The sequence below is a fragment of the Tachyglossus aculeatus genome, chromosome 22, assembly GCF_015852505.1.
Source record: "Tachyglossus aculeatus isolate mTacAcu1 chromosome 22, mTacAcu1.pri, whole genome shotgun sequence".
In the NCBI taxonomy this organism is placed as follows: domain Eukaryota; kingdom Metazoa; phylum Chordata; class Mammalia; order Monotremata; family Tachyglossidae; genus Tachyglossus; species Tachyglossus aculeatus.
In genome coordinates this window covers 29132841-29149051 of record NC_052087.1, presented here as the reverse complement: position 1 = coordinate 29149051, position 16211 = coordinate 29132841, and the positions used below count along the sequence as shown (strand labels likewise).

The window sequence follows — 16211 nt, the reverse complement described above, 5'->3', positions numbered from 1 at the left end:
GGATAGGGTCTACTCGCCTGGGTGTCCAGCCCGGTCCCTGACCTATTTTTCTACCAGGACGGCAGCCGTGTCTCGTGGCTCTATGCCAGATTTGCCGGTCTCCCAGGGAACCTGAATTTTCCTAGGGGAAACAAGAAAGAGAAGGAGGCCTGAGCAGAGTATAAAGTCGAACCCTATGTGGAAAGGATCCAGGTTGCCTGGCAGGGGCGGACAGCGGGGAGGTGGCCGTAAAATAAAAGCACCAGGTTGCGGGACCAGCCCAAATTGAAGTTTAGCCCAAGATAGACTCGCCCCCACCCGCCCACCAACCATCCCTTGCTTCCATGCAGGACTTGACCATAAATATCCTCCGTCCCTTCGGAGGGGAGAGCGTTCCAACTCCTATAACCAAGTTTAGTTGGAAATCCGCGTTGTCACCGCGTCCTCTCCTGGCTAAGATGGAGACCTAAAGCCTGACTTTGGCAGCACATCTTGTACAAGGCACTAAAAGTACAGTTCCCCACCCGCCAGGCGGAAATCACTCCTTGAAGTGATGGAAGGGAGGAGGTCTTCCCCATCCCTCACCCATGCGGAGAAGCAGCATGGCTCAATGGAAAGAGCCCGGGCTTTGGAGTCAGAGGTCAGGGGTTCAAATCCCGGCTCCACCACTTGTCAGCTGTGTGACTTTGGGCAAGTCACTTAACTTCTCTGGGCCTCATCTGGAAAATGGGGATTAAGACTGTGAGCCCCTTGGGACAACTTGATCCCCTTGTAACCTCCCCAGTGCTTAGAACAGTGCTTTGCACATAGTAAGCGCTTAATAAATGCCATTATTATTATTATTATTGTTATTATTATCCCTCCTAGCCCAGCCCTCCCCGTTCCAAGACCTGCGGGGACTGTGTCCCCCATACTGAACTGGGCACCCGCCCCGTCTCCCCCGTCAATCAATCAATCAGTCGTATTTATTGAGTGCTTACTGTGTGCAGAGCACTGGACTAAGCGCTTGGGAGGTTCAAGTTGGCAAAATAAATAAATCTGAGAAAATAAATCTGAGACCCTCCGTTCGATGTTTAGTTCTGTAACTCTGATTTTAATTTCGGCAGCTCCCACTTGGTGGATTTGGCAGCCGCTTTCATTCATTCCGTCGTAATTATTGAGCGCTGACTGTGTGCAGAGCACTGGACTAAGCGCTTGGGAAGGACAAGTCGGCGACATCTAGAGACGGTCCCTACCCAATAGCGGGCTCACGGTCTAGAAGGGGGAGCCGGACAACAAAACAAAACATATTAACAAAATACAACAAAATAGTAAATATGTACAAGTAAAATAAATAGAGTAATAATATAATATTATTATTATTATTATATTAATAATTATTATATATAATATAATTATATTAATAATAAGTATGTATAATAGTAAATATGTACAAGTAAAATAGAGTAATAAATCTGTACAAACATATATACAGGTGCCGTGGGGAGGGGAAGGAGGTAGGGCGGGGGGGGATGGGGAGGGGGAGGACTCTTCTAGACTGTGAGCCCACTGTTGGGTAGGGACCGTCTCTATATGTTGCCAACTTGTACTTCCCAAGCGCTTAGTACAGTGCTCTGCACACAGTAAGTGCTCAATAAATACGATTGAAATACGACTGAATGAAGGAGGGGGCTCAGTCTGGGCAGCTGCTTCTGCCCCGCACCCCCATGTCTCCCATCCCTGGTGCTCCTCGCTCCCCAGAGTCACAGAATTGGGGCAACTCAGGGTGGGTCCGCAGTGGAGTGGTTTGGGGGAGGGCAGGAGGCCGAGGAGGGGCTGCTCGGAGGAGAAGGAGATTCATTCATTCATTCAATTGTATTTATTGAGTGCTTACTGTGTGCAAAGCACAGTAAGGCCTTCCCAGACTGAGCCCCCTCCTTCCTCTCCCCCTCCTCCCCCTCCCCATCCCCCCTGCCTTATCTCCTTCCCCTCCCCACAGCACCTGTATATATGGATATATGTTTGTATGGATTTATTACTCTAGTTTATTTGTACATATTTATTCTATTTATTTTATTTTGTTAATATGTTTTGTTTTGTTGTCTGTCTCCCCCTTCTAGACTGTGAGCCCGCTGTTGGGTAGGGACCGTCCCTAGATGTTGCCAACTTGTACTTCCCAAGCGCTTAGTCCAGTGCTCTGCACACAGTAAGCGCTCAATAAATATGATTGATTGAATGAATGAATAATAATAATGATGATGGCATTTGTTAAGCAGTGGCACTGTGCTAAGCACTTAGGAGAGTACAATATAAGAATAAATAGATACATTCCTGTCGGGGAGGGGAGGTGAGCTCAGGAAGCAGTGGATCGGGATCAGAAAAGCCCAAAAGCCGAAGTATGAGGAGGGGCTGAAATGAGAACCCATCTTCTGAAGCTTCTAGAATTCATACCTCTGCTGCTAACTTCTAGCCTGTGAGCCCGCTGTTGGGTACGGACTGTCCCTATATGTTGCCAACTTGTACTTCCCAAGCGCTTAGTACAGTACTCTGCACATAGTAAGCGCTCAATAAATACGATTGAATGAATGAATGAATAATAATAATAATGATGGCATTTGTTAAGCGCTGGCACTGTACTAAGTGCTTAGGAGAGTACAATATAACAATAAATAGACACATTCCTGTTGGGGAGGGGAGGTGGGCTCAGGAAGCAGTGGATCGGGATCAGAAAAGCCCAAAAGCTGAAGTGTGAGGAGGGGCTGAAATGAGAACCCATCTTCTGAAGCTTCTAGAATTCACACCTCTGCTGCTAACTTCTAGCCTGTGAGCCCGCTGTTGGGTAGGGACCGTCCCTATATGTTGCCAACTTGTACTTCCCAAGCGCTTAGTCCAGTGCTCTGCACACAGTAAGCGCTCAATAAATGCGATTGAATGAATGAATGCTAACCAAAGATGACTGTGGGTGAAACTGCCGTAAGAGCCGTAGCTCTCCTTTCCAGGTTGGCCCTGAGACATTCGCTTCAACCGTGCCGCTCCATTGCCTGTCCTTTGTTCCTCATTCCTCTGCTTCTGCAGCCGGATCTCGCGTCCCCCCACCCGCCTCATCCAGCTGACCTTGTCTGTGTTCCTCACTCCTCTCCCACCCTCAGGCCGGTCCCGACCACAACTACACAAAGGAGAAGATCAAGATCGTGGAGGGGATCTGCCTCCTGTCCGGGGACGAGGCCGAGTGGGATGACCTGAAGCAGTTATGCGGCTCCCGGGGGGGGCTCCTGCGGGACCACGTGTGCATGAAGACGGACATGGTGTCCATCCAGGCCAGTTCCGGTTCTCTGGATGACACGGAGACGGAGCAGCTGCTGCAAGAGGAGCAGTCCGAGTGCAGCAGTGTCCTCGCCGAGGCCACCCTGGAGAGGCGGGGCTCGCTGCCGGACACGGGCTGGAAACACGAACGCAAGCTCTCCACTGAGAGCCAGGTCTAGATGCTCATGCTCTTCTCCCCCCCGTCCCGTCCCCACGTGGCTCTCCTCCTCCTCCTCCTCCTCCTCTCCCCTCTGCTCCTCCTCCATTACAAACTTCCCGGCCTCAGGCTCACTTAAACAACCACCTTCCTCACAGTTGCCCGCCCCTCCCCATCATGGGAAGTGTTTTCCATCTGTATCGAAGGCCACCTGGGCATGAGAGACGGCAGCCCGGGGACTATCACCGGTGCCCGACTTCCATGGGAGGAGCATCAAAGTCCTCTCCTACTTGGAACCGAGGGGGCGGCCCCCCCAGCGGCTCCTCAGAGCTTGATCCGATCTTGGTTCCTCTTCTCATTCAGTGTAGACATCAGCCGGTCCTTTCCGCAGACCATTTCCCTGGCACGGCCAGGCTCCGGCCACCCCGAGAGGAGCTTGCAGCCTAGGACCCTTCTCCTTCAAATGCTTGCCTGTTTTGGGGACTGGGCAAAAAGGAAACTGGTGGAAGAGGGAACTGGGGAAGAGGTGATGATCCTGTTAGGGATGGGCTGAAGAGAGGAAAAGTCCATTCTGGGAAACCTCCAGCCCACACAGATCTGCGTCCTCTGCCAACCATGCAACGCGTTGGTTCTGGGAAAGGGGCTGGGTCTGGGCATCCATTGCTGGCGATGGATATTAATACTGCTACCCGAGGAGCAGCTGGTCACCTGCCTTCAAATTTCAGCGCAACTGTATTTCTAGTTGCAGCCTCTCTTGTCTTCCCCTGCAGCCGAGATCACGTCTCAAGCCCCCCGCCCCGTGCTTCCAGAGAGCGGTCACACGTGCCGGGCTCTTTTTACGTGGCTTCTGGCTCCAAGAATCTTTCCTGCCAGATGTCATCCAGGTGCAGGATCCTTCGGCCGAAGCTAAGACCCTTGTGGAGGACTGGGTGTGAGGACCTTGTGCTGTCAGTGTTAGGAAGCCGGCCCCAACCTGCACTTTAATGTGTCTCTCCGTCACTTTCCACCGCCTTGGGAACACCTGGAGGGAGGGAGATCCAGATTGACTTTTCAGCATTGACCCTAAGTTTCAGGGAAGGGCCAGGTGGAGTGGCTGAGAAGCCGCGGGCCTCGAGAGGAAGTACCCATGAAATTAAATTTCCCGTGTTGCCCTTGACGGGCTCAGGGAGCGAGGCTGGACTGTGGGAAGCCAGAGGAAGGGCCGTTTCCTCCCCGTGGAATGAGTTAGCTGCCAAGCTAGAATTCCGGCTCCTGGCCCAGACCCTCTCATCTACAAGACCTTGAGCCACAGGCTGGTCCCACCGGAGACCCGAGAGAGGTCTCCCGGATCTCCTCCTCCGATTCCACCCCTCCGCATTTATCCCCTGCTCCTCTCTGCTCTTCCGGACCCAGACAGCTATCACAAAGGATCTGCAAGATCGTGCTGGGAGACCTAGAGCGGAGAAGGGAGAGGAAGAGACGGCTGATGGGAAGGGAATCTTTTTCCTCCATTCCGCTCACTTGAACCATCCATCTCTGTGGGGCCATTGGCCACCCTCGCAGTCCCCTCCCATCCCGCTGCTTTTTCCCACAAATCCCCCACGGCCCCAGCTCCCACCCTACATGGCACTTGGAGATAGGCCAGTCAGCTCCAGGGAGGAAGAGGAGGCCAGGAACAGTGGCAGGCTGTGTTTCAGCCAGCGGGCAGGGCAGGAGGGGAAAGGAGGGGGGCTGTTGGGGGAGAGAGGAGAGCGAGCAGTATGTGAGAGAGACAGAAAATCACTCATGGGTTCCTCGCGGGGAATCCAAGGCGCACTGTTTGAGAACATTCCCTGCCACGGCTCTTCCCGTTCCCCTCCACCCACTCTGGGAGTTCAAACCCGAGCGTACTTTGTCCTCTCTGAAAGCAGCGGAAGGTAGAGGGGAAGCCTCTTATGGGCCTGCAGCCGCCCGAGGAAGGGAGTACCGAAGAAGGGAAAACTTTTTTGATGGGGAAGCATCTCCCATTTTTTCTGCCTCCATAACTCACTGTTCGGAAAATGAACCGCCAAGTCACGTGAGGGTAGAAGAGGGCAAAAAAGACAGAGCCCTTTGTTTTCTGGCCAAGACTGCCGAGGGCATGTGCCAAACCTCTCCACCTCCAAGCTGCCGGCTCCGGGATGGGGGCTTTGACCGGGGGCGTGACCGCTTCTCCCCGCTGCCCCTTTCCCAGTGCTTGGGTGGGGTGAGGTGTCACTCTGTGAAAGGGGGGGATCGGGAAGGAGGGGACGGACGGCCTGTGCCCCCGGGGCTCCTCACTCCAAACTGCTGCCAGTCCTGAATGGAGTGGAGAAATCTGTGGTGGGGAGAGCGGGAGGCGGAGAGGAGAGAGAGACAGCCCCGACAGTCTCGTGGCCGGACAGAAGGACCTCAATGCACTCGGGCTGTGCAGAATGTAGAAAGGACATATTTGATGAATTATCTATTTGAGCACTGATTTACTATGTAAAAAGCAAAATCTCTCTGTCTGTCCTAAGCTAACGGAAGCGATTCTCCCGCGCTCATGTGTAATGGTTTTAACGTTACTCACAGGAGAGATTGGACTTGCTGGAGTTATTTAACCACTATGTTCAGTATTTTAGGATTTGATGATAATTTAATATAAATTTAGCTTTTCTTAATCACCTTGCCTGGCTTGTAGTCATGACTAAAATCACCACCACCCGCTCCCTCCACTTGAACTTTGGGAAGGGGGACGTGACTGTACACCTCACCTCTTCTTCCAGGGAACTTTGGGGTTTGGGAGGAGTCGGGGGAATGAATCGTGTAAAGTACCTGATGACGTAGCCTTTGCCAAGGGGAATGGCAAGAAAATGCCATTTCGCCAGCCCTGCTGGCTTTCCTCTCGGTACGGTGCTTGGCACTTATTAAGCGCTCAATAAATTTGGTGGAATGGAATCTCTCTCTTCCAGCCCTGCTCAGGGCTACCATGGAACTGAACCTGACGTGGCCATGAAGCCAGGCCTGCGGAGGGCTGAAAGCGAAGGAGGAATTGGTCTTGCACTTAGAGAAGCAGCATAATGTAGTGGATAAAGCACAGGCCTGGGACTCAGAGGTCATGGGTTCTAATCCCAGCTCCGCCACTTGACTGCTGCGTGACCTTGGGCAAGTCACTTCACTTCTCTGGGCCTCAGTTACCTCATCTGTAAACTGGGGATCGAGACCGTGAACCCCAGGTGGGACAGGGACTGTGTCCAACCCAATTCCCTGGTGTCTGCCCCAGCGCTTATTACGGTGCCTGGCACATAGTAAGCGCTTAACAAATGCCATAATAATAATAATTATTATTATATCCACGACAAATGGGGCCGAAGGATGGAACCGGGAGATAGAGATCTCTTACAGGCTTTGACTCAGAGCCGTACTCGACCCTTCAGGAAGTTTGGAAGCCAATATCATAAGCTTAACAGTCACTTTCCTAAAATAGGTGGGATTGGGTTTTTCTACAGCTTGAGCAAAATAGTCCCTCTCCGAGGAAGCGATATGTATGACCAGAGAGAGCAGGATTTATGGCCTCCTGTACTAGGATGAAAAAAGATAAATCCCTCTCATTTCGGGAAAGGAGTCAAAGACTTAAAGTCGGAGTCCTCAAAAAACCTTTCCTTGTCCCTGAGTCAGTTGCCACAGATTGGGGGCAACATGAAAGGAGAGGGCTAAAAGTTAAGAAAAGGGAGTCTCACATTCATCTACTTTCCCACACAAAGCTCTCTTTCCCCTGGTGTGCTTTTGACAGAGACAGTTTTGCTCTAACCGCCGGTGAAGTTTATCACTGCCTGACTCTTGGCCACTCTGTCCTGGCCATCTCAGATAGGGGATGTATTCTCTACATCAGCACACTACCGAGGAGAAAATGCAACGCTTCTCCAACTGATGAAAGAGCTTCAGGCGATCAGATCATCCCTATCAATCAATCAATCAATCATATTTATTGAGCCCTTACTGCGTGCAGAGCACGGTACTAAGCACTTGGGAAGTACAAGTTGGCAACATATAGAGACGGTCTGTACCCTACAGTGGGCTCACAGTCTAGAAGGGGGAGACAGAGAACAAAATAAAACATATTAACAAAATAAATAGAATAAATATGTACAAATAAAATAAATAAATAAATAGAGTAATAAATACATACATACATATATACAGGTGCTGTGGGGAGGGGAAGGAGATAATGCAGGGGGATGGGGAGGGGGATGAGGGGGAGAGGAAGGAGGGAGCTCAGTCTGGGAAGGCCTAGAGACAAGAAAGCCAAGCTGAGCTCGAAGGAGCATCCTTGACCAAGACTTTCAAAAAATTTGGAGGACTAGAGGAAGCCCTTAAATTACCCAGCCTACACTTGCTTAGGAAATGGGGTGTTTTTTTAGGGAGCGAGCACTTGTCATGTGATCAATCATTCCCCTTGTTGGGACCCATAAAGGCATCAGTTGGGGCCCCAATTAAAGTAAAATCTTGTAGCTCCTGTGAGAAGCAACATAGCCAAGTCGAAAGAGCACAGGCTGGGGAGACAGAGGACCTGGGTTCTAATCTCAGCTCTGCCACTTCTAAGTTGTGTGATCTTGGGCAAGTCACTTAACTTCTCTGTGCCTCAGTTCTCACCTACAAAAGGGGGGTTAAGATTTCGTACCCTATGTAGGGCAGGGACTGTGTCCCACCTGATTATCTCGTATCTACCCTAGTGTTTAGTACAGTGCCTGGAACACAGTAAGGACTTAACAAATTACATAGAAATAGTAAAAAAAAAAAAAAAATAGCTGAGTAGGTGACTTTGACATAGGTGACTTTACCAGGCAGTCCCTGCTTTTCTAGGAATACCTTCCCGGATGGTTGAGGCTAACCTCTTTTCCCATAAGGAAGTAGTAAATTTCTCATTTTGAGCTCCTTCATCATTTCTGGGACTCATGCAATAGTTAGCAATCCTGAACCAAAGATGTACCTGTGAATGGTACCTTTGGATAAACTGGAGACTGCGCAGGTAAGGGGAATAATAATAATAATAACAATTTTCATATTTAAGTGCTTATTACATGCCAGGCACTTGGGTGGGTTCAAGCAAATCGGGTTGGACAGAGTCCCTGTCCCGCGAGGGGCTCAAAAGTCTTAATTCCCATTTTACAGATGTGGTAACTGAGGTACAGAAAAGTGGAGTGACTTGCCCAGGGTCCCACAGCAGAAAAGTGGTGGAGAAGGGATTAGAACCCAGGTCTTTCTGACTCCCAAGCTCCTGTTCTACCCACTAGGCCGTAATGTTGATTTAGGAACTAGTAATTTAGTTGTTAGTGTCGCACGCAAGTTAGTTTCCAGGTGTATTCCGGGAGAGATCAATCCAGCAAGTATACTGGTCGGGTGGGGAGAAATTGAGTAGATAGAGCAATAAAGCTTTGTATCCTTTACTGGACGCTAGAGAAAGGGAAAAGTTGATATTCTTGAAGGTTTACAAGCAGCTATTGATGACCCACTTTCACACAATTTTATTTCGTGAGAGAGCCTCAATTTTGACAGTTTTGCCCCCTTAGAAGAACTGCCAGTAAAAGAAGCAGCAATCCAGATTTATATTAGTTTCAGCCCCGTCGGCTAGAGGACATGCTGCCGAAACTGCCAATTTCTCAGGTCTTTCTTCAAATTGAACCCAGAGAAACAGCGGCTCCTAATCCCCTTCGGGAAGCTCAGTGGGGGCTGGAAAGAGGAACCCTAATTCCCTGGACTGTAGTAAATTTCTGCTCTACGGGAGGGGGTAACTCATTCCTTGTGCAGAACTTTTCCCTACTCCATCAAGGTCTTTCAAAAGGCCTTTAATGTCTAGCACTCACAGGACTTGCCCAGTTGTTGGACAGTCGATTTGATTTTTTCCTCCCACCATCCTGTGGGGGAAAGTAAGCATAGGTCCTCTATTTTACGGCGGCAGGGGGGGGAAGCAAATTGCCCCAGGTCATTCTATGAATTGGTGTTAGATTTCTAAGATTAGATAAGCCTTTGGGTCCTCTATCCACCCTGCTGAACCCAATCTTCGATTTAGGTTTGCAGAGTGGATAATAATTGTGGATTCAATCATTCATTTAATTGTATTTGAGTGCTTACTGTGTGCAGACCACGGCACTAAGCACTTGGGAGAGTACAATACAGCAATAAACAGAAACATCCCCTGCCATCAATGAGCTTTCAGTCTAGAGGGTGCTCAATAAAGAGTTGAATCAATGAGTCTTATTTTTTGAGCACTTACTGTGTGCAGAACACTATAAAGCACTTGGGAGAGTACAGTATAGCGGAGTTGGTAGATGTGTTGTATTTACCTGTGCTCTTTGCACTTAATCGTATTTATTGAGTGCTTTCCAAATGCAGAACACTGTATTAAGCGCTTGAGAGAGTACAACAGAGTTGGTAGACACATTCCCTGCCCACACTTACTCCCTGTTTCCATATGTAATGATTTAAATCATCATAGGATCATAGAACTGAAAGGAATCTGAGCAGATCATTTCCCCCAGACAGCCAACGCCTGAAACACTTATTGGACTCAGGTCCACCTGGTTTCTAAGAGGAAATGAGGTCAAGTTCATTCAGACTGTGAAGCTGGAAGCATGGACCGGATTTTCTTATAGACCTCCAAGGATAAATCATCTGTTCCCTCCAAGATCTCTCTCTCCTTCTCTCTGTCTTCTCAGAGGGTAGAGGATTTAATCCCCATTTTACAGAGGAGGAAACTGAGGCCCAGAGAAGTTAAGTAATAATAATGATGGCATTTTTTAAGCACTTACCATGTGCCAAGCACTGTTGTAAGCACCGGGGTAGATACAAGGGGCTCGCTGTCTCAATCCCCATTTTCCAGATGAGGTAACTGAGGCCCAGAGAAATGAAATGACTTGCCCAAAGTCATACAGCTGACACGTGGCAGAGCCGAGATTAGAACCCGCGACCTCTGACTCCCAAGCCCAGGCTCTTTCCACCGAGCCACGCTGCTTCCCATAGGACAATAATAATAATAATGATGATATTTGTTAAGCGCTTACTATGTGCCAAGCACTGTTCTAACCACGGGGGTAGACACAAGTTAATCAGGTTGTCCCACATGGGGCTCACAGTCTTAATCCCCATTTTCCAGATGAGGGAACTGAGGCCCAGAGAAGTGAAGTGACTTGCCTAAAGTCACACAGCAGGCAAGTGGCAGAGCTGGGATTAGAACCCAGAGAATACATATAATGAACACAGGGATAAATCAGTCATTTGCAACTAATAAATTCATAAGTTCATAGAGAAGCAGCGTGGCTCAGTGGAAAGAGCCCGGGCTTTGGAGTCAGAGGTCATGGGTTCGAATTCTGGCTCCGCCCCATGTCTGCTGTGTGACCTTGGGCAAGTCACTTAACTTCTCTGAGCCTCAGTTACCTCATAAGGAAAATGGGGATTATGACCGTGAGCCCCACGTGGGACAACCTGATCACCTTGTACACCCCCCGTCGCGCTTAGAACAGTGCTTTGCACATAGTAAGCGCTTAATAAATGCCATCATAAAAAATAAGCAAATCATCCGTTGCCTCCAAGATGTCTCTCTCTGCCCGCTCTTTGCCTAGTGGAACTAGTGGACAATCTGGAGGGAAGACACACTAGGATACTAAATGTGTAAATAACCATTTTTTGATATAAACTTCCCTGAATTAGTAGTAAAAGTAGTTATTAAAGGCCTACTGTGTTCCACTGTACCAAATGCTGGGGGTAGGTTGGGGGCGTTGTGATACCATCATCATCATCATCAATCGTATTTATTGAGCGCTTACTATGTGCAGAGCACTGTACTAAGCGCTTGGGAAGTACAAATTGGCAACATATAGAGACAGTCCCTACCCAACAGTGGGCTCAGAGTCTAAAAGGGGGAGACAGAGAACAAAACCAAACATACTAACAAAATAAAATAAATAGAATAGATATGTACAAGTAAAATAAATAAATAAATAAATAAATAAATAGAGTAAGAGCGAGTGATCTAAGAATAAGGGCGAGGAAGGGGTTAGAGACAGACACCTCAGGAGAGATGAAAAAAAAATATATAAAAGCAGTCCAGCTCTAAATACTCGATCCAAGGTAAGGAAGTCACAGCTGCAGCCTGGGCTGTGGACATCCTAGTGCTATAAAAGCTGAGAATTCATTCGTTCAGTCGTATTTATTGAGCGCTTACTTTGTGCAGAGCACTGTACTAAGCGCTTGGGAACATCTAGAGACGGTCCCTACCCAACAATGGGCTCACAGTCTAGAAGGGGGAGACGGACAACAAAACAAAACATGTGGACAGGTGTCAAGTCATCAGAATAAATAGAAGTAAAGCTAGATGCACATCATTAATAAAATAAATTGAGCAGTAAATCTGTACAAGTAAAATAGAGTCATAAATCTGTACAAACATATATACAGGTGCTGTGGGAAGGGGAAGGAGGAGAAGAAAAGGCCTGATGCAGCTGGAATTTGATCTTTCCTAAGATGGAGCAGTTGTTGGATGGGAGTCCTGAGGGGAAGGGGGCAGCTTCTTCTCTTACCAATGTTCGGTGACAGAAGTTCCCTGGGGCTCAGAGAATCATAAATCCTTGGAACCGAAAGGCGCTTCCAAAGTAAGGTGAACGGGAGTCCCGTTTTGGGTTGGAAAGTCATACCATGGACGCCTCTATCACTCCTTGTAAAAATCCCACCTGCAGCCACAGCCCGGGAAGTGGCCACGACAGAAATGATGGTGGTGAGGCTGAGAACAGGGAAGGGGAAGGAGTGGCCAATACAGTCTTGTTGCTGCTACCGCCTCCATTTTGGCCACAATGGAAACGTCTGGGAATTCATTATTATTATTATTATTATTATTGAGCGCTCACTGTGTGCAGAGCACTGTACTAAGCGCTTGGGAAGTACAAGTCGGCAACATAGCTGATGCCACAGTGAAAATGGCGAACGAAGCAGTGGGTAAGACAGCTCCACACTAGTCACTGTTTCACCTCACTTGCTCCTTTAGCTGCTGTCGGCCTAGCTCCGGACTTCTTATCAGCGAGTACAAAGTTTGGATGAGTTGTGCGTCTGTATGTTCCTGAGTAACGGTGACATTTTCTTGGATGTCTCTGCCTTTCTTCATCCTAATCTCTAGATCATCATCATCATCGTCATCAATCGTATTTATTGAGCGCTTACTATGTGCAGAGCACTGTACTAAGCGCTTGGGAAGTACAAATTGGCAACATATAGAGACAGTCCCTACCCAACAGTGGGCTCACAGTCTAAAAGGGGGGAGACAGAGAACAAAACCAAACATACTAACAAAATAAAATAAATAGAATAGATATGTACAAATAAATTAAATAGAGTATAAAAATATGTACAAATATATATACATATATATATGTCTCTCCGTATCATCAGTATTTACAATATTAAGTGCCTTCAGTGCGCAGAGCACTGCACTGGATGCTTGGGGAATGCGTAGTTGTAAACGCTGTGATTGCTTGCCCTTTATCTAGTGAGAGAATTACAATCAATCAATCAATCAATCGTATTTATTGAGCGCTTACTGTGTGCAGAGCACTGTACTAAGCGCTTGGGAAGTACAAGTTGGCAACATATAGAGACAGTCCCTACCCAACTGTGGGCTCACAGTCTAAAAGACACATAAATGGATGAATATAGTATACATAATTGAAAGGATAAAATAATAAGAAGTGCTTAACAAATGCTATTGCCTTCCAGACTGTGAGCCCGTTGTTGGGTAGGGACCGTCTCTAAATGTTGCCGATTTGTACTTCCCTAGCGCTTAGTACAGTGCTCTGCACACAGTAAACACTCAAAAAATACGATTGAATGAACTACCTTACGTATAAAGCACCATTCTAAGGGCTGGGGTAGATTCAGAGTAATCAGTTTGGACCCAGGCACGGGGCTCACAGTTTAATTCGGAGGGAGGAGGATTTAATTCCCATTTTACAGTTGAGGAAACTGAGCCCCAGAGAAGTTAAGTGACTTGCCTAAGGTCACACAGCAGGCAAGAGGCAGAGCTGGGATTAGAACCCAGAGAATAGATACAATGAACACGGGGTAAATCAATCATTTACAACAGGTAAGGTCATGACCGTTCTTAGGTGATCAGAGGAAAGGAATGAATGGGATGGCGGGATTAATTTGGGAATGTCTTATGGAGCATTTTAAGTAGGACTTTGAAGGCATGGGAGGGCAAGATGTGGGATGGTATTCCTGGAGGATGGAAAATATCACCAGTGAATGTGAGGCTTTATAGTTGACAGCAAGGTTCAGTTAGCAGATAAAAGAACAAGGAGGATGTAGTGGGAGAAAGAAGCGGCTAGGTATGAGTGAATTAATTGTTGGGAGAATCATAAAGTCTAGACTGTGAGCCCCTTGTTGGGTAGGGACCGTCTCTATATGTCACCAACTTGTACTTCCCAAGCGCTTAGTACAGTACTCTGCACACAGTAAGCGCTCAATAAATACGATTGAATGAATGAATGAATGAATAAAGTCCATGAGAAACAGCATGGCCTAGTGGAAAGAGCACGGGCCTGGGAATCAGAGGACCTGGGTTCTGATTCATTCAATTCATTCAATTTTATTTATTGCGCTTACTGTGTGCAGAGCACTGGACTAAGCGCTTGGGAAGTACAAGTTGGCGACATATAGAGACGGTCCCTACCCAACAACGGGCTCACGGTCTATTCATTCATTCATTCAATCATATTTATTGAGCGCTTACTGTGTGCAGAGCACTGGCCTAAGCGCTTGGGAAGTACAAGTTGGCGACATATAGAGACGGTCCCTACCCAACAACAGGCTCACGGTCTATTCATTCATTCATTCAATCATATTTATTGAGCGCTTACTGTGTGCAGAGCACTGGACTAAGCGCTTGGGAAGTACATGTTGGCGACATATAGAGACGGTCCCTACCCAACAACGGGCTCACGGTCTAGAAGGGGGAGACAGACAACAAAACAAAACATATTAACAAAATAAAATAAATAGAATAGATATGTACAAATAAAATAAATAAATAAATAGAGTAATAAATACATACAAACATATATACATATATACAGGTGCTGTGGGGAGGGGAAGGAGGTAAGGCGGGGGGGATGGGGACGGGGTCTAGAAGGGGGAGACAGACAACAAAACAAAACATGTGGATAGGTGTCAAGTCGTCAGAACAAATAGAATTAAAGCTAAATGCACGTCATTAACAAAATAAATAGAATAGTAAATATGTACAAGTAAAATAAATAGAGTAATGAATCTGTACAAACATATATACAGGTGCTGTGGGGAGGGGAAGGAGGTAGGGCTGGAGGGATGGGGAGGAGGAGAGCTCCGCCACTTGCCTGCTGTGTGACTTTGGGCAAGTCACTTAACTTCCCTGTTCCTCAGTTTCCTCATCTGTAAAATGAGGGATTTGATACTTATTCCTCTTCCTCCTTAAACTTTGAACCCTGTATGGGATCTGAATGACTCGCATCCACCCCAGCACTTAGATTCAATCGATGGTCTTTATTGAGTGCTTACTATGTGCAGAGCACTCTACTAAGCAGTTGGGAGAGTATAATATAACTGAACTAGTGGTGCATTCCCTGCTTATAATGAGCTTACAGTCTAGAGGGAGGAACAGTGCTCTGGCCAAAGTGTTTAACAGATACTATTATTATCACTACGTATTTCACTCCCCTCTGTCTCCATGTTCCGTTTTGGACTTCCCAAGCGCTTAGTACAGTGCTCTGCACACAGTAAACGCTCAATAAATGCGATTGATTGATTGATTGATGACCCAGACTGAGCCCCCACCACCCCCCCGCCTTACCTCCTTCTCTTCCCCACAGCACCTGTATAGATGTATATATGTTTGTACGGATTTATTACTCTATTTATTTATTTTACTTGTACATATCTATTCTATTTATTTTATTTTGTTAATATGTTTTGTTTCCTTCTCTGTCTCCCCCTTCTAGACTGTGAGCCCATGGTTGGGTAGGGACCGTCTCTATATTTTACCAACTTGTACTTCCCAAGTGTTTAGTACAGTGCTCTGCACACAGTAAGTGCTCAATAAATACGATTGATCGATTGATTGATTGACTAAAAATAGTAATAATATTGAGAAGAGTTTGCTTCTTGCAAGAAGCAATGGAGAGCCATTGGAGGGTTTCAAGGAGGGGAGTGATTAGCTCTGTTCAGCAGCTGGTAGGTAAGACAGACTAAGGAGGAGAGCGAGGCAGAAAGCAGGCGGATCTGTCAGGTGGTTGTCACTGTAGACGATCCCCTGGGCTTGTTTACAGTAGCAAATACTGGCCCAAAAGTTAAGTACCATGGATCCAGAACCCTTTCCTAGACCCCATCCATTTAAAAATCATTTTCTACTGAGCACTAAGTGCAGAGCACTGTACCAAGTGCTTGGGAGAGTACACTATAACGATAAACAGACACATTCCCTGCCCACAACGACCGTTACAAACATTAATATAAATGAATTGACAGATATGTACGTTAATATGGTACTAAAATGACAAAATCACATACTTAAATGAGGCACCGATTGGTGTTGGCACATGCGCGTTCCGCTGCGATTCTTCACCCACGTCTTGCCGAATTAATTTGCGAAACCTGCTGTGGCAGAGAGCAGCTCCCTTCCCTGGACCTCTCTTCAGCATTTAAAAATGATTTCATAATGTTCATGTCACATAAGATGCATATTAGACTGTGCATATTAGACTATATTATATCTTTTAGACTGTGAGCCCACTGTTGGGTAGGGACTGTCTCTATA

General features: G+C 47.2%; 1 protein-coding gene across 1 annotated transcript in view; it reads left to right on the top strand.

Annotated features, from left to right (window-relative positions):
* The window catches only part of LRP4 (LDL receptor related protein 4), a 119255-nt gene extending 115614 nt beyond the window's left edge, over window positions 1-3641 (top strand). The window contains exon 38 of the mRNA XM_038764677.1: window positions 3108-3641. Coding sequence (XP_038620605.1) covers window positions 3108-3440 — 333 coding nt within the window. The 3' untranslated portion in view covers window positions 3441-3641. The remainder of the gene's footprint in view (window positions 1-3107) is intronic.
* Window positions 3642-16211: the final 12570 nt, after the last annotated feature.